The sequence below is a fragment of the Labrus bergylta genome, chromosome 4, assembly GCF_963930695.1.
Source record: "Labrus bergylta chromosome 4, fLabBer1.1, whole genome shotgun sequence".
Taxonomy (NCBI): domain Eukaryota; kingdom Metazoa; phylum Chordata; class Actinopteri; order Labriformes; family Labridae; genus Labrus; species Labrus bergylta.
Window position 1 is genome coordinate 6,174,054 of NC_089198.1, and position 19,296 is coordinate 6,193,349.

General features: G+C 40.7%; 1 protein-coding gene across 5 annotated transcripts in view; it reads left to right on the forward strand.

Annotated features, from left to right (window-relative positions):
* LOC114922082 (NLR family CARD domain-containing protein 3-like) overlaps positions 1-19,296 on the forward strand; it is a 231,287-nt gene that overhangs the window by 60,381 nt on the left and 151,610 nt on the right. The window contains exons 1-5 of one of the 5 annotated variants that reach the window (XM_065954449.1): positions 1,593-1,799; positions 4,652-4,848; positions 5,128-7,108; positions 8,259-8,432; positions 11,957-12,130. The exons of 1 other annotated variant lie outside the window; for it this stretch is intronic. In XM_065954449.1, coding sequence (XP_065810521.1) covers positions 1,669-1,799; positions 4,652-4,848; positions 5,128-7,108; positions 8,259-8,432; positions 11,957-12,130 — 2,657 coding nt within the window. In that variant the 5' untranslated portion in view covers positions 1,593-1,668. Of the gene's footprint in view, positions 1-1,592; positions 1,800-4,651; positions 4,849-5,127; positions 7,109-8,258; positions 8,433-11,956; positions 12,131-19,296 lie in introns of those variants that run through there. 3 more of the 5 variants (XM_065954450.1, XM_065954447.1, XM_065954446.1) reach the window with 3 other exon arrangements.

Sequence of the window (19,296 nt, forward strand, 5' to 3'; positions counted from 1 at the left end):
GGAGTCATGTCCTGATGTCAGCAGCAGCTCTACACCTGCAAACTGTTCCCTCCAAAAGACGAGTCAGACCAGCGTCTCCTCCGCCATCGCTTTGTTATTGACAAATCTGATATCAGAAGTCCCGCCCCTTCTTGAGTTTGATTGGTCGGTGAGGGAGAAGTGACATTGATCAGCGTGGCGCTGTTCTCAAAGTTGAACGTCTTTCGACTGATAGCGTTTGAGTGCAGTGACTAAAAACAGCTGACACCGAGGGCGTTTTAGCGCCCAGGAAGCTGAACTACATTAGTTTTGTATTTCAGCTGGATGTCAGCGTGGTACTGTAATCTCTGTTCAGTTTAAATCTAAGCCTGCTGTACGGGTTGTGCCTGTTAGTATTTATTTTCACATAATCATTCACTTGAATCATTTAGTGGATATATCATTTTAAATCTGTCGACCATCTAAGGGTCATTGGTTTAGGTCTGTGTGGATGTAACAGTTTGTGTAAGACTCTCAGAGCAGCAGATCTATTTTTGGAGAGGAGCCGAGTGTATGTTGTGAGCTTAAATGACTTCAATGTAGATATCTGACAGTTTCAAGTGAAGGTAATGTCACCTCTCTAGCCTTTTAGAAGTCTTCCCAAATGGTGAAAGAATTTGTAGGCTGTACCAGCTAACAGAATATAACAGGACCGTTAACATGAAAAGTTTGTCAGCCATTTGTGTTCTGTTGCTGTTGTCTGACCTCGGCCCAATAAATTCTAAGATAAGCCACTGTCTGTTTCACCATTTCATCATTGGACATTTCCAGCAGAAACATCATGGCGTCATGATGTTCTTACATGCTTTTATATTTTGATATCTTTTTCTCTATATGGGTAATGTGCAATATATGTTGTGTTTTATACATGGGTCTGTACTTTTCTGTTGACATGTCGATGTGTTTTTCTATTGTTTTTATGGATTCTACTGTGAGGCCGCTGAATGTGTGCAGCACTTTGAGCCCAAGACAAATGTCTGAAGTTATAGTATTTACAGCTGCTCCTTTGAGCCCAAATCAACGCCACAGCGCTCTTCTTTTCATCATGTTGGACTTGAGACAGCGAGGCGTCAGTTTAAACACACCTGAAGCTGGTTGACCCGCTGTTAAAGAGATGCTAGTCTGTGCTCTGTTAATCATGTTACACCAAGCAAAGCCATTCCAGCATATAGAGCACCATTGTGACCCTCGCTCTGCCACTGTGGTCGGTAGGTTGAGCAAATTTACCCGCCACTGCAAAAAGACACCCGTATGTGACGAGTGCTGATTTCCAACCCTGTTTTATACACTTCTAGTTGTCCAAATGTCCTAAAGGTCATGGTTGCTGTTAAATACTAACATGTTAGTTTAATGTTTAAAGTTTAAGACTCAATGTCTTGTTATTGGCATTATTCAGGGCAGATCAGACGGACAAATCATGTTAGGATAAAAACAAACTGCACTGAGGTGCTGCATCAGGTACTTACGCAGACAGGAAGGAAGAGAAAATCAAATGAAGGATCACATCAGGTAATGAGATGTGGACACTTGACCATCTCCGTCTTTCACATTTTTCCTGCTTGTATCTCACCTGTTTGTTATTTTGTCCTCAGGTTGTTTTACCTGCATGAACGTCTTTTATTGTCCTCTGATCAATCTGGAGATCACAAGATGAGTGATGGAGGAGACAAAGAGGAGGACAGAGCAGAGTCTCCTCTGTCCAGCTGTCTCTCTATGAAGAGTGACTTGTCTAAAGGTGAACCTCTAAACTTCAGTAATGAACCAGGACCCTCAGATCCACAGTAAGAGAACTTTTTTTAATCACCAAACTGTCAAACTAAAAGAAAGAGTCCTGAACTCCATAATGTGTTGATTTTCTTGTTTTTAATCATCAACCTGCACACAGTGATCATACAGAGAAAGTCACTGAACTCATAACAACATACTAAGGATTATATATATGTATTATATGTTTATAGATAAGATAATATGATTTCAGTATTGACTCTTTGGTTGTGTATCTAGTCGTCTTCTCTGTGATTCTGCAGGAAGTAGTCTTTTAAACTGATCCTGAAGTTTAGTGAGATCTGCTGTGATCGTTTTCTTTGAATCATGTTTTCTGTTGTGTCCACTCTTTGTTTGTCTTTTTTAATGTTTTCTAACATGACTACACAATGAGATCTTTTTATTTTTACTGAAGTACCGTAAAATCCGGTGTAAGATGCATTTACAAGTTGGCTGGATCTTACTAATATACCAGTATAAAATGTTGACACATGAACCATCATTACCGCGGGTGCAGAAGTCACCATCACTGGGTGCGGCCGGACGCGATTAAAAAACCATCCCCATTCATTGGGCCTGATTTACTAAAGGTTTGTGTGTCTTAAAACGTGTGCAAACTTGATACCACCCACAAAAAATGTGTTAACTGATCTACTAACGGCGTGCTGTGAGGACTGAATCTTTCATATGAACAAAACAACACGCATTGTCCATTTAGTACGTTTGACTTAATGAATATTCAATATGGGGCGTTTCTGTCCTAGAAAGGAGAAAATGAAAACAAGTTAAGTTAGTACACGCATTGTGATTTACCAAGCAGACAAAAACTGAGGTGATTGTGACGGTGTCTGAATTTAACACCTTTGAAAAGAAGGTGCTAACCCAGGAGACCAGTGTTACACACAACAGACTGCTGTTATTGAAGTTAGGAGGAGACATAGACACAACAAAAGAAGGCATACAGATCACGTTATTCCCCACACATGTTAATAAGTTTGGAATGACAGCAGGAAACATCATGATTAAACTATATTGTTGCCTATTTAAAGAAAACTGAACATTCACAGCCTCTGCATTCTAAAGAATTTCAACACTGATGTTTATTTCTTCATATTTCCCTCTTCTCACCAACATTTTATTTTAAACTGGGGATTTCCTTTTTCTCAGGTTGTGCGTCTCTCCCCCAGCTCGTGCCCTCTGGTGCGCTCCTCTCCATAGTGCGCTCGTCTCCTCCCTCTAAAGCCCGCTGCTGCTACGCTTGACTGGGGGAACCTCACCACTGCTTGTACCCCCGTCTTAGATAACTCTTAGGAAGAGCGTTTATGTCCGATCAGACACAGCGCTGGCCAGCTGTCTGGTGCTCAACAATGTGCCGAGTGTCGCGCCTGAGCGCCACAGAGGACACAGCTCACACCTCCTGCACAATGTATGACAATTCATCTTCAAAAGATGAAGAAAACAGAGGCCCTGTTTAATGCAGAGGTTTTCTTATAAGCCAAATTTTATTTTTGTAATATTCAGTTTTATCTGCTAGAACTCAAAAATACTGTACGTTCATTTGCCTCTTCCACTGAGACCTATTTTGCGCTTGCCGTCGTCCTGCTTTCCGTCCAAACTCTCCATGACGTAAACCAGTAGAACACACAAAAACCCAACTTAAATAGTACCGCCTCCACAAGGTTTGCACACACACACTCACCAAACGTGCAATTTTTTGGAGTGAACACACAGTTTAGTACTCTTTACTTGGGACTTTAGTAAATCAGGCCCTCAGTGTATTAAGAGCTGATTGCACGCTGTTCTGGGAAAGACAGCGACACAGACCAGTCTGGCTGCGCTACGTTTTCAAAACTTTTCCCTCAAGAGGTCAAAATAATGAATTTACAGAAAACTGTAGGATATTGTTCCATAAATAAACCTTGTTGAACGCTCTTTTGATTGAAAGAGTCCTTTATTAAAGTTAAAGAGAAACAAGCAGAGTCGGGCAGAGAGCTCGCAAGCTAGGAGTCTCTGCTTCACAACTTTCCCTGCAGGCTGAGAGCTCGACTACCGTACTGTAGCTGGTAGGAGAGCAGACTCCACAAAGAGAAAACAGACTAAAAGGGTGACAGAGCTGAACAGTAACTGCAGGTTTTGGACTTCGCTGAACACAATAAAAACTGTAACGCAGGAAGACAGTGTAAACTTTATTTTCTCTCTGAGAGACCTTCAAAAACACAACGCGTCTTATACCAGTGCAACTTATATTTCAGATTTTACAGTACTTATTTTTTTAACTCATGACACAGCTCCTGCACATGCTCAGTGTGCAGGTCGTGACACAGCTCCTGCACATGCTCAGTGTGCAGGTCGTGACACAGCTCCTGCACATGCTCAGTGTGCAGCTCTCTATAAAGCTGATTAATAACTTTTCAAAGGTCTCAGGTCTCAACCTAAATATTAAACACTTTGAACTTATGGCTGTTAAAGATTGTAATGTTCCCCATATTTGTAACAATCCAGTGAATGACCAGGTCACATACCTGGGAGTAGTTATCACCACGGAGCAAAATATAAGGTGCACCTTAAATTTGAGTGTGGGTTTGAACTTTTTGGAACTTTCTGGAACAATAAGGACATTCTCTACAAAAATGAATCCCTGTTTTTTGAAAACTGGTTGAAAATAACATCACACTTGTAGGTCAGTTATTGGACTCAGATGGTAGACTCTATGGTTACACAGACAGACTTCTGCACATGCTCACTGCGGAGGACATGGCACACCTTTTTAAAACACTGCTTTTTGTGTCTTTATTTGATTTAGTCCACCACTGGTTTCTAAATGTCAGTGTCAGTTTTCACGGCTTTATGATTTCCCTTATCTCCACAGAATAACAAAGGGGTCTGTTTCTGTGGAGGAGCAGCTGTCCAGCTGTGCTTTGTGTCAGTGTGTCCTAAGAGATCCAGTTTCTACCAGATGTGGACACTGGTTCTGTAGACAGTGTCTCACCTCATACTGGGACCAGTCTACTTCATCAGGAGAGTCCTCCTGTCCCCAGTGTGGAGAACGAGGACTGCAGAGATCCAGTAAGTCCAGCACTGTAATAAATAAGACTGAAGTCATTGTGTCTAAAAACAAGACAAAGCAGTTAGTATTTTCATTGATATATAGTTAAATGAAACATTTACATTTTATCTGATTCTTGCTGTCAGTTTATATTCAGTATATTTTATTTCTCTTGTAGCAGCACACATTTATTACAGGGATGTTTTTGTGTCATGCAGTTTGCTTAATGTGTAATAATGACAATTGTTGATTTGATCATTTTATAAATCCAGTCTCAGGATATGTTTCTTCTCTTTCAGCAGATAGAGGTCTGCAGGAGGTTACAGATGAACTTAAGATCAGTCTGAGGAAGAGATGTGAACATGTGACTGAAGGAAGTGATGAAACAGGAAGTAGAACCCTCCTCAACAGGATCTACACTGAGCTCTACATCACAGAGGGACAGAGTGAAGAGGTGAACACCCAACATGAGGTGAGACAGCTTGAGACAGACTCTAAAAAGAAGACCCTCCATGAGACTCCAATCAAGTGTCAGGACATCTTTAAAGCCTTACCCAACCAACAGAACCAAAAGACAGAAGCTCAACCCGACCAACAGAACCAAAAGACAGAAGCTCAACCCGACCAACAGAACCTAAAGACAGAAGCTCAACACGACCAACAGAACCAAAAGACAGAAGCTCAACCCGACCAACAGAACCAAAAGACAGAAGCTCAACCCGACCAAGAGAAACCCATCAGAGTGGTTCTGACAAACGGCATCGCTGGTGTTGGAAAAACCTTCTCAGTGCAGAAGTTCACTCTGGACTGGGCAGACGGCTCAGAGAACCAAGACCTCAGTCTGGTGATCCTGCTTTCATTCAGGGAGCTGAACTTGATCAGAGATAAGGAGTACAGTCTTCTTGAGCTGCTCCGTGTTTTCCATCCAACATTACAGAAGGTCACAGCAGAGACGCTCGCTGTCTGTAAACTGTTGTTCATCTTTGACGGCCTGGATGAAAGCAGACCGTCGTTGGACTTCACAAACATGGAGGTTGTGTCTGATGTCATACAGAAATCACCGTTAAACACACTGTTGACAAACCTCATCAAGGGGAATCTGCTCCCCTCAGCTCTCATCTGGATAACTTCTCGACCTGCAGCAGCCAATCAGATCCCTCCTTCATGTGTTGACAGGCTAACAGAACTACGAGGCTTCACTGAAGCCCAGAAGGAGGAGTACTTCAGGAAGAGGTTCAGTGATGATGAAGATCTGTCCAGCAGAATCATCTCACACATCAAGACATCCAGGAGCCTCCACATCATGTGTCTGATCCCGGTCTTCTGCTGGATCACTGCCACAGTTCTGGAGCACATGATGAGCACAGAGCAGAGAGGAGAGCTGCCCAAGACCCTGACTGACATGTACTCACACTTCCTGCTGGTTCAGACAAAGAGGAAGAAGAACAAGTATGATGAGGGACTTCAGATGAGTCCACATGAGCTGGTGGAGGCTGACAGGGAAGTTCTTCTGAAGCTGGGGAGGCTGGCGTTTGAACATCTGGAGAAAGGAAACATCATGTTCTACCAAGAAGACCTGGAGCGTTGTGGTCTGGATGTCACAGAGGCCTCTGTGTACTCAGGAGTTTGTACAGAGATCTTCAAAACAGAGTGTGTGATCTTCCAGAAAACAGTCTACTGCTTTGTTCATCTGAGTGTTCAGGAGTTCCTGGCTGCAGTCTACAAGTTCCACTGTTTGACAAACAGGAAGAGAGGTGTAGTGAAGGCTTTCCTTAAAGACATCAGGATCCTTTTTCAAACTCCTGAAAGTGATGACGTATCCCTGGATGTCTTCCTGAGGAGTGCCATGGAGAAATCCCTGAAAAGTAAAAATGGTCACCTGGACCTGTTTGTTCGCTTCCTTCATGGCCTCACTCTGGAGTCCAACCAGAGACTCTTAGGAGTCCTGCTGGGTTGGAGAGACAACAGTCAGAAAATGATCCAGAGAGTCATCAACAACCTGAAGGAGATGAACAGTGATGATATCTCTCCTGACAGAAGCATCAACATCTTCCACTGTCTGACAGAGATGAACGACCTCTCAGTCCATCAGGAGATCCAAGAGTTCCTGAAGTCAGAGAACAGATCAGAGGAACTCTCTGATATCCACTGCTCTGCTCTGGGCTACATGCTGCAGATGTCAGAGGAGGTTCTGGATGAGTTGGACTTGGATAAGTACAACACATCAGACCAGGGACGACTGAGACTGATTCTAGCTGTGAGGAACTGCAGGAAGGCAAAGTAAGTCCAGATGTGATTAAATATGAGTAAAAATAAGCCGTTTAGTTCTTCAAATATATACTATACAATATCTAGGTTTTTGAAAACAGTGTTTATCTGAAATATTAACAAACTCTTCAGTCACTTGTATTTTGTTATAAGTTCTCTTGAGCTGCTTTTAATGCTGTGAGTGAAATATGTCTTTTTTTAGATCTAGTGTTTACCAACTTCAAGGTCACAGGTCATTTGTTTCATAATAATCCCTACGTTTACTATTTTTCTTTTATCATCCTATTAGTGTCAGTAATAACAATAGTGATTATTGTTACAATAAATATTATTATCATTACAACTAGGGCTGTCACGGTAACCGCAAAAATGAAGATTCATAACAAGTGTCATCTCAAGACGCTTTACAAAAAGCAGGTCAAAGACTTTACTCTTGTTTAATAACAAGAAGGAGAGAGAGAGAGAGAGAGAGAGGGAGAGAGAGAGAGAGAGAGAGAGAGGGAAAGAGAGAGGGAGAGAGAGAGAAAGAGAGGGAAAGAGAGAGGGAGAGAGAGAGAGGGAGAGAGACAGAGAGAGAGGGAGAGAGAGAGGGGGAGAGAGAAAGAGAGGGAAAGAGAGAGAGAAAGAGAGGGAAAGAGAGAGGGAGAGAGAGAGAGGGAGAGAGACAGAGAGAGAGAGAGAGAGAGAGAGAAAGAGAGGGAAAGAGAGAGGGAGAGACAAACGTTCACGCCACACACACACAGACACACACACACAGACACTCACACACACACATAGACACACACACACACACACACACACACACACACACACACACTACACACACACACACACACACACACAGACACACACACACTCACACACACACATAGACACACACACACACACACACACACACACACATAGACACACACACACACACACACACACACACACACACAAACACACACACACATAGACACACACACACACACATAGACACACACACACACACACACATAGACACACACACACACACACACACACACACGTTTACAAGTGATCTAAATGTTTGTTAACTAAAGTGAGTTCAGATGAGCTGAACCTCTGATGTGATTGAACACAACAAAATATTAAGACATTCCTTTAAATAACATATTATGTACCATTAATGTCATGACAGGTTTTACAGCTGTGGACTGTCAAAGACCCACTGTGAAGTCGTGGCCTCAGCTCTGAAGTCCAACCCCTCCCATCTGAGAGAGCTGGACCTGAGTAACAATAAGCTGCAGGATTCAGGAGTGAAGCTGCTGTGTTCTGGACTGCAGAGTCCAAACTGTAGACTGGAGACTCTGAGGTAAGACAACAGGTTTAATTTCTCTGTTCAGATTCATATGATGTGAAACTAAACTGTAGACTTCAGGCTGATAATCAAATGATCCACACTGAGGATCTTAATGCTGAAGTCCATTTTCTTCTTCTGTTGTTTTATCCACAGAGTGGTAGCAATTTAAAGCCTTACATTTTAAACCTACATATATAAAACAAATAACTTGTTGTATATTTCACTCTTTACCACCTGAACAGCTGATTTTTAGATAAATTATGAATAATTAAACAAAGAAAAACAATCATTCCAATTTCAACCATCAGACGTAAAAATAAAGTCAAACACTTGTTTTGTCTGAGATGTTTGTGACACTGTGAGATTCTGAAAGTGTCAAAGGAAATTGAAGACTCTTTGATTGAATGTCTTCTCTATAACTAGAATAAATATTACAGATGTTTACTTAGTTCACTTTTCGTTGCAGACGATCGTCTTTGTTTTTTGGATTAGGGTTAGGGCTAACTCTTATCTTAGGGCAGGGATGTCAAACATACGGCCCAACAGCAGGTTTCATCTGGCCCGTGAGACGTTTTGGGAAGAAGGAGGAAATGTATTGAAAAATATTTTTTTATTTTTTATAAATACATTTTTGTAATACTTATTTTCCCTGAATTGTATTAAAACCTATAATGAGCAACGTAAAGGTTGATATCATCATACGAAAATTAATCAAACGGGGCACTTTGAACTATTTTCTCAGCAGGGAGAATCATAAAAAAGACGAGTGGCCGAGCTCCTGCATTACTCTGGTAATACATCACATCAGAAAACAGGCTGAACACCTGAGAGAGGTGACACAGAATGCAGGTTTTCAAGAGAGATCGAAGGAGCGATATTTCTTTAGTTTTATTTGCTCACAAGTTGCCAGAATTTCATCAAAGCTACGAGACTTAACGACAGGCACACCGCTGCACTGCACGCTCATCATGACGGTCTTCAGTTCTGTCCACACTTCTTACCAGTTTCTCCTGTCTTCACTGATGTAAAACAAAAGTTTTACTAATGATAACAAAGCTTCCTATGGAGTGAGCCACAAAGAGCAGCTCGTGCAAATAAAAAACAATCCTCTCTGTCCTGCGTAACGGCCCAGACCGTCTCCTCACATCCAGTGTAGTTTGTGGACACCGGCGTTGAGCCTGATGATAGACTTATTTTACCTCTGGTTATTGTAAAAACAGTAAATTAAAATGAATATTAACTAATTTTATTTACAGATGGTTCATTTTTAGGTCACCCAGAGGTGAGCGTGTTGTGTTGATCACCTCAAAGTTTCAGCGTGACATCACTTCTAAATGCAGTAGCCTGCTGTTGTGCCTTTATCACCAGCTTTAATCAGACTGTAAAAATATAGCTATTACTGAACATTTCATTCTTATCTGAAAACAATATCACACACAGGCTGTCCGATCATACAGAGGTCCGCTGGTTTAACCCCGGAGCAGCGCTAAAATTCTTCCTTGAATTGCGCACGGAGATGGCACAGATTCATGGCGCATAAAAAGTCAGTGACAGAGTTAGATCACGATAGTGCGGACACGTAGAAGAACGGACTGCCAGACTCATATCAAAAGTGGTTTAACTGAGTTTACTTAGTTAAAGAAGTTGAACTCCACACGGAGCTGATCAGACTGCAGTGATCAACGCTGAAGGATCAATTCAAGTCTGTTGGTTTGGAAACATTTGATGCCTGACAGTGAAATACCTGAAGATGACTGTTTACATCAAAGACACTCTGTGTGTTTGTTCAACATATTCATGTGAGCAGGTTTAATCTGTGATGAACCTTAACGAGTGACAACTGTGCTGTGGCCTGACACACACACATCTAAAGTCTCTCTCTCTCTCTCTCTCACTCTCTCTCTCATTCTCTCTCTCTCACTCTCTGTCTCATTCTCTCTCCCTCTCTCTCACTCTCTCACTCTCTCCCTCTTTTTCTCTCTCTCTCTCTCTCTCTCTCTCTCTAAATGTACCTGGGCAGCACGCCCAAGTATCGTCTATGTGTGGGAAACACTGAACTATTTTGGAGTTCTCGGAGCTACTGTTGTTAACACGACCCGATTCGTACTATCCACGAGGGGGCAGTATTGTTTTAACTTGAGAAGACCAAAAAGTCTCTGTCAGTTTTACAACTCCTTGAGGTCTCCCAGATCTCAGCATGAGGTATCTGTGGGTGTGTTGATTGCCACTTCAGAGACGACATGTCTGAGCACTCAATTGTAATTTGCAGTCTAATGTAAACACAGAGCCATGAGAAGTGTCCTGGTCTTTGGTCAAATGTTTACCTGAAGGATGTTGTAAAGCTTTGAAGCTGTAGTTCACAGTTGTTTGATCCAGCGGGTTACTGGGGTGGGGGGGGGGGGGGGGGTTTGTCAGTACGTCTGCATCTTGTTCTGCTACATATACTCGTTTATCTCATTTATCAAGGACACAAACTCTTTGTCTTTAAGTAAAGAATTGTTAAATCTTCACTGCTTACTTTTCTGGTTATTTACAGAAAGAGAGAGGAGAGCAGATAAGGGGGTGTGGTCTGAAATAATCATATTATGTATATTGCTGTCAATCACATTCTCCACCATAGATTGTGATAAAATAGATAATCAATCCGAGAGTATGAGTTATGAGCATTAGAATAAAATGTGTATTCACGGGCTGTAGGATTTACAACACGCCATATGTCAGTCATTGCCAAAATGTCCTTTAGCCTAATTCATGAAGTGCTGCTGATAACGCACCATCAGATGGAAGTGGGCGGCCAGGCCTATCCACAACCGGATCACTGACTGGGTTATTGAGATGGAATCACATTCAACTTGGAAAGAAATTCATTATTAGGAGCGTAGGCATTCACTAGAGTGCACTTCACATTTAGTAAGAAACCTGATATGATGATATACTGTATCTGCCATCTTTATCAGCTATTTCTTGAGATAACCTAAAAGTGTACGCTTTGATATTTAAATACCGACAGCTCTAGAGGCTCCATTACCTGGTGATGAAAAGACTTAGCCGACCCATCTCTGTCTAAATTTAACAGGTATATATTTTATTATGAAGTACACACACACACACACACACACACACACACACACACACACACACACACACACACACACACTCACACACACACACACACACACACAGACTCACACACACACACACACACACACACACACACACACACACACACACACACACACACACACACACACACACACACACAGACACACTCCCAGGTGTGTAAAGCTCAGTAGAGTATTGGTTGTGTAATCTTGACTGAGGTCAGTAACATGTTGGTGTCTTTATTGACATGAACAGCTGTATGAATGTTTGGATGATGTCTGTAGAAAGCTGACATTTGAATGATCCACAATAACAGAATGACAAAGTCTCTCTACTTATTTTAGGGACACACTCACTTATTGGACCTAGTTATGTTGTTATGTTGTCATCTGATTGATCATTCTTTTTATTCACATCTTTTATTCTTTATTCAGATTGAGTGCCTGCAGTTTGTCAGAGATCAGCTGTTCTTCTCTGGCCTCAGCTCTGAAGTCCAACCCCTCCTATCTGAGAGAGCTGGACCTGGACTACAACAATCTGCAGGATTCAGGAGTGAAGCTGCTGAGTGATTTTCTGCAGAGTCCAAACTGTAGACTGGAGACTCTGAGGTCAGTTCTCTTCTTCTCTGTTTGTGTTTTACATCTCATGTGTTTGATTATCAGCTGAAACATTTTCATGTTCACATGTTTCTGACGTCCATGAAGTTTTAGATTGAATGCTGTTCATGTTTATTTTCTTGTTTGAATCTGCATCATAAAAAAATCTGATTTTTACTGAAATAGTTTAAATGGAGTTCTTGAAGTTTTTAAAGTTTCTGATTTTTATTGACACACTCACTTATTGGCCCTAGTTATGTTGTTATGTTATCATCTGATTGATCATTCTTTTTATTCACATATTTTATTCTTTATTCAGTTTGAGGAGCTGCAGTTTGTCAGAGATCAGCTGTTCTTCTCTGGCCTCAGCTCTGAAGTCTAACCCCTCCCATCTGAGAAAGCTGGACCTGAACTCCAACAATCTGCAGGATTCAGGAGTGAAGCTGCTGAGTGACCTTCAGAAGAATCCAGACTACAGACTGGAGACTCTGATGTGAGTACAGGGTTGGGTTTAGTCCATCCTGGTCTCTACAGGGTTTCACTAAACACAGTTCAGGATTCGTACAGTCATTAAAAACCTTGAAATGTTTTGGAATTTGAAAATACAATATTCCCAGTCAAAAAGCAGATGCATGGAGTGCTGCATGGGTGTTGTAAATTATTTTGCTAATTAGTTCCTCTTTACATCAAAATGTAAACATCATACCAAGGCAGATGAGAACTACAATTTAGAAGTGACTAAATATACAAACAAATTTCTACAAAAGTGCTGAAAAAAAAACAATACACCTAGAGGAAAGGTTCCAGAGAAGAGAAAAGTCCAGGGGGCTCATCTATCAACAGTGTGTGAACACGGATCTGTGTGTAATGAGTTAGAACATTTCCACACAAAGAGTGGAATTGATCAACTTGTTCTTTTACTTAGAAATGTGTGTAAATATAAGCAGAGCTCTGAGCATGCTTACACACAGAATCTAGAGGTAGAACATTAAAACTACAAATAAAAAGCACCACGAGTGTCACAGCACGCCAGAGTCCATCTCAATATAGATGCATGTTCCCAGTCACTGTTTAATTAATCCCCCAGAGAGAGCTGTGCCCCCGACCACCCTGTAAATGTTCAAGGGTGAAATTGTGGAGCAGATACTTCTCGCTTTTGTGCAGTGATGCGTTGTTATTTTTTGCACTGAACTTATTACCAAACTTCATCTTGGTGTTTTCTCCTCTGACCTGTCACCTTCTCTCATGCAGCATTTGTTCTTTTGTTAGTAACTTCAACTAATCATTTATCTGGGTCACTTAGCGCGAGAGTTACTAACCTTATTTTATCTCTTTATTTATTTATCTCTTTATTTATTACCCTTTTTTATTCAACCTCTTCCACTTCCATTCCTGTTGTTATGAAGCTCCTTTTCTTTGCTCTCGTAGTCATTATTCCGACGAGGTAAATATATTCAGGTGGTTTTTAAAGAGCTGTGTTGTTACCATAAATGGTTAATTGGAGGCGTTTCTGAATATAAATGTCCCCGAACGTGTGCGAGCCTGCAGGTTAAGAACATGGGATTTATCAACACTGATTACCTCCCAATGTTCTTAACCAGCAGGCTCGTGCACGTTCACGTAACTTATGTGGAAGTGGAGTTAAAACTCAGAACATCAGCATTACAATAATGCTCATTAATCTCTCTCTCATTTCTAGCATCTTAATTGGGGAAAAAAAAGTAATTTATCCTCTCGACATCCCAATGAAATGCTTATTTCTGTTTGATTTCATCCCCGATTGTACAGCCCATTAGCATTCCCTCAGACTTATTTATATTTAATGTGTACCCTGAAATGACGCCCCCCTAATATAATGGTAGGGAAACACTGGATATGCCTTTTATTTTTTGTTCTACTTTAATATATTCTGCCAGCGGTTCAATAGATAGTACGAACATCAATGGTGACAATGGATCCCCTCGTCTGGTACCTTTTGAGATCTTAAAAATACATTTACATTCCTCCATTAACTCTAACTCTGGCATTAGGCTGCTTGTTGAGCGGCAGTAGCTCAGTCTGTAGGGACTTGGGTTGGGAATCGGAGGGTCACCGGTTCAACACATCACTCAACTGTCTCTGACATGATGATGCCTTCAAGGACTCTCAGTAAACACGTCACTCAACTGTCTCTGACACGATGATGCCTTCAAGGACTCTCAGTAAACACGTCACTCAACTGTCTCTGACACGATGATGCCTTCAAGGACTCTCAGTAAACACATCACTCAACTGTCTCTGACATGATGATGCCTTCAAGGACTCTCAGTAAACACATCACTCAACTGTCTCTGACACGATGATGCCTTCAAGGACTCTCTGTCCCTTTAAGCTTCAAGTCACCAACACGTGACCACGAGAGCTGAAAGGTGGCGTGCTACTTTCCACGCCCACTTCACTTCTGAGCAGGACTGAAGTCCCTGCTGCTCTTCATACTGGATGTTCTGTATCACTGATAATCATCATGATAACGATGATATTATATGATCAGAATAATAATAATAACTTTATTTATATAGCACCTTTTAAAAACACAGGTTTACGAAGTGCTTTGACAAACAGCAAAAACAAGAACAAACTAAACCAAACAAAGAAAAGAAAAAGAAGAAAAGAAAGAAGGAAGAAAATAAAATAAAAATAGTAAAACCAGTAAGAAAAGACATTAAGAAGACGACCTCACATAAAAGCAAGTCTGTAAAAGTATGTTTTAAGAAGGGATTTAAAGGAATTGAGGGAGTCTGCGAGTCTTATCTCCTCAGGGAGGTCGTTCCAAAGTCGAGGGGCCCTGACTGAAAAGGCCCGGTCACCTTTAGTTTTAAATCTCGACTTTGGAACGACCAGGAGGCCCCCACCTGAGGATCTATGACTGCGGGCTGGCTCATATGGTGTCAGCAGCTCTGTTATATAGCTTGGAGCGAGCCCCGTCCGTGTTTATCATGAATAATATAAAGAATAATCATGAAGTCTCTCTCAGAGTGTAATCTCTCATTTATGTCTTTTTATATCAACAGCTGGTGGAGGAGGTGAGTCTTTAAAGAGAGGATCCTGCTGATCACAGAGCTGGAAGCAGCAGCTGGTGTGTTGGTGAGTCTTTAACTGGGCTGTGTTACTGGGAGACTGACGGACCAATCACAGCGCAGATGACTCTCAGTGCTGCAGTCTGAGCTGCTCTGAGATCAGCTCCACCGTCACACACAGGACCATGACCTCGGACATTTTTCTATTCTCATATTCTGAATTTAAACTGCTTCATGACTCAACGACCGAAGATGAACTCTTTGTATATAAATGTTTCTGTTGCAGCGCCACCCTGTGGACATGTGTACTGGTGCAGGTTATTCATTGACTCATATTCACAGATAACAGTAAAAGTTGATTCCAGCTGTGCAAGTTAAAGTGTGAAGTTCTGCTTTTAACCACGAGTCGTTGGTCGTCTGATAATAAATCAGTTGTCTCTTTGTTGGATCAAAACAAAAAGGAGGCTTCACTGAGTTTTTAAAAGAACTACAAACAGGATGTCTGGATCCAGGTGCAGAGTCAGCACCTGAATATTTGATGTAATATGAGATGATATAAAAAGAGCTGCATAACATCTCAATCATTGATATTCATTCATCATGTCAGGGTAACAACGGACACGTTATCAAACTATCTTTATTTTTAACTTCTGATGTTTATTACACTTTGATGTTTGAACCTTCTGTTTTTATTATCTCAGGATTTTAAATAGAAATAAATTCAATCTGTGGAGGGTTTTATTTAAATAATAATTCATGTTTAGGTTCTGTTGCTGCTATCACTGCTTTCTGCCAGCAGGTGTCACTGTTTCCACAGTTTTCTCCCAGACTGATCGATCTGAAGAGATTATTTCTGTGTCAGGAAACACAAAGAAAGATAGATGATGCCAGCTCTTTTATTTGTTCTTATGTTTTTATATTTCATGTTCAAGTTTAATGTCTCTTTTTGTAATCACTGCCCCCTAGTGGACAGGAGTGTGGAGCGATTCAAAGGCAGAAAAAGAATCTTTGACTGGACTTCTGTAATGAAGTGAAGTGTGAAGGAAGTTGAGCTTTCTTTGAGTCTCTCTGTAGTTTGTAACTGAATACTTGGACTCTTCTTCACTTTAGAGGGAACATGTTCTCCACATTTCTTCAACACATTCTCTACGAGTTCCTCGTCTGATCTAATTAACCCCGTGTTTTAAGATGGGCTGGTGTTTCTGCTCTTGGTGTAAACCCAGACACAGTGATCTTTCTGTCATGTTGTTCATGTGTGTTACTCTTGATAATTCACTCAAATAATGTCTCTATATTCTACAAGTGATTTACTTTTTAAATAACTGACACCATGTCAACACAAAGTTTCACTGCTTCCAATCCGCCTCTTATACGACGGCCATGTTGCATTAAATAACATCAACCACTTCTGTTTATTAAATATCACAGTCTGGATTTTATTAAGGCTGTACATTTATCTTCTTCTTTGAAATTAAACTTAATTTGACTCAAACATGAAGTTGGTGTTATTTTCTGATGTTTATGTTTTTGTCCTCTTGAGTCGTTTGTTTTCAGATGTTCATCAGGCTCCAGGTCCCATCGAGGAAAAGTTAATTCCTCATGATTTAATTCATGAAGCCGACCCGAAGTTTTGGATGACACAGTAAATATAGGCTTTAGTTCAGTATATAATTCATATCATTATTTTAGTTTCATTGTGGACAAAAAAAAGCAGATTGGAGCATATTCCAGACAGACACAGCATGTCCCGGTTACCATAGTAACATTCCCGGTGACTAAAGTAACTCACTGTCCCTGCATCCTTAGTATACCACTGTTCATGTTACCATGGTAACAGTCTGTCCCTGTGTAACTTTAGTAATTATAGAATTTCCCTCTGTATCAATAAAGTATCTCTGTAAGTCACTGTCCCTGTAGGCTAACCTTAATAACACACTTTCTGTCTATCTGTAACCATAGTAACTCACTGTACAATATAATCTAGTTTTTTAATAAAGAGAAGTTTTTTACGTCTTGTTTCTGATAATAAAAACATGTTTTGAAGAAAATGAATCCACAGAAAGAGGAACAAAAGGCTGCCGCACCTCCACCGTCGGTAGGATACTTTATAGTGTGACACACAGCGGAAGGAAACAGCGCGAGCACCAGATCTGAACGCAGCTACATTTCCTCTCAGACTTTCCTGTTGTCCTAGTCCATCTTTTTTTTAAAGTTTAATAAAACCACAACAATGTGTTCAGCTGAGAGTCTGAGAGAGTTTATCAACCAGCGACTAACGGCTGCTGCAGAAGACATTTTTGTAGTTTTTAAAAGAACTATCGTGGAGTACGAGGAAGAGATCGATCGTCAGCGCAGACTGCTGGATATCGTTTGGAAACCTCACATCATCTTACACAGAGCAGGGGAGGAGTTAACTAAATGATTTGAAATGAATATACAGAGATGTTTGATTAGTTTTGTTCCCAGTGGTGTTACTAAAACAGCGGAGTGGTGGGAACATTAAAAAAAACTGATTTCTAAGCCTAACCATTAAGTCGTGACATTAGCATATTTGTTATTTTCTCCTTTAATAAAACATAAACGCCATCAGTGACCTCAAATTACGACTGAACTATTTGAATCCCTCTAATGTATCTTCTTCATATTCTGTTGTTAATATTTTGAATGGTCTGCTGATGCAAAGTGGAGCCTGAAGAAGTGAGTATACTCTTAATTAGTCCCTAAATGTTTTAAGGGTCCCGTCCTAATCTGCCTCTGTTGTAATCAGTGACATGGAAAACTCCTGCAGATTTAGTTCAGCTAATAAATGAGCCTTTTGTTTTTACACACTGACACTCTTCTGCTGCTCGACTTAAAGGAGTAGAGATTGTTATGAAGTCAACATAAAGCTCAGAAGAGGAGCAGATCTGATCTTTTTAATGTTGACAGACTTCAGACTGAAACACCTACATGCCTTTACGTCTCCTCATTCCTGAGCAGTGTTAGAGGTGATGTGTTACATCTTTGTAGACTTTTATGTAATGTTAACATGTATGGACCGGACCCTGGAATTAGAAGTGCTCACTTTAGTAGGGGTCCAGATAATGGCACAACGTGGTGTAAGTTGGTACCATAGCTTTGGTACGTGTCCCTAAATATTTCACATATTAAGTCGCTCACCTCTAAAATAAATGTACAATAATTGTAAGAGCAGCGGGCTACCTTTTGCTTCTAACTGTTATTTTTGGTTTGTGGTGAACAATGAGAGAAAAAGTGATGAAAAGTTCAAAAACACTCTTTGACAGGCCCTTTAAACATTTCTTCTGCATCATATCTGGATATCTTTACCTGTAATATTCGGTTTTGGAGTACCTCTAAACCTTTCATGACTTTAACATATAAAAGCAGATGTTCCACCTGTGTCTGATCAAGTTAGGTGCGTAACCACAGACTCATGGAAGAAGTCTCGCGAGAAAGTGGGAGAACGCAGGTAAGCCTATATTTAAATGAATTCACTCAATTTACTTGTAAAACTACAAGTGTTGAGACTCATCTCACAGCTAAATACATCTGTCATGTTTTAATGAATTATTATAAAATCTCGGGTTTCTTTCCAGATGAAAACGTGACAAACCGAAACATGACGTCCTCGTCCACGAGATTTAAACTTAATATTTACAGTCTGAGGTTTGACCGTTAGCTCGAGTCCTCTTTTAAATCTAACTGTTTGTTACTCACCTCATGAAGAGTTGTTTTCATCCTCTCCAGTGAAGAAAATCTCCCTCAGGTGAACCCGGAAGTTGTCCGAAGATTGAAACGTATTAATTATTTGGTCTACTTTCAGGTGAGCATCAATCAGCAGCAGTAACGTCCCGCCAGGATAAAGTGTCTATGGACAAGATGGGACTAGGTTGTGGTTTCTTTGAAAGTTTTAAAGTACAACAAGATAATTAAGGAGAATTTGGATTTGGAAAATCTTTATTGTGCCCCGAGGGGCAATTTGGTTTGCAACAGCGGTCCATATAGGCAATACATCCATAAAAAACAGCACAATGACATAAATACATATAAAACATAACTACCATGGATATCACCATGATGGACGTGAGTGAGGTAAGGGACAAAAGACCAACAATACCTACA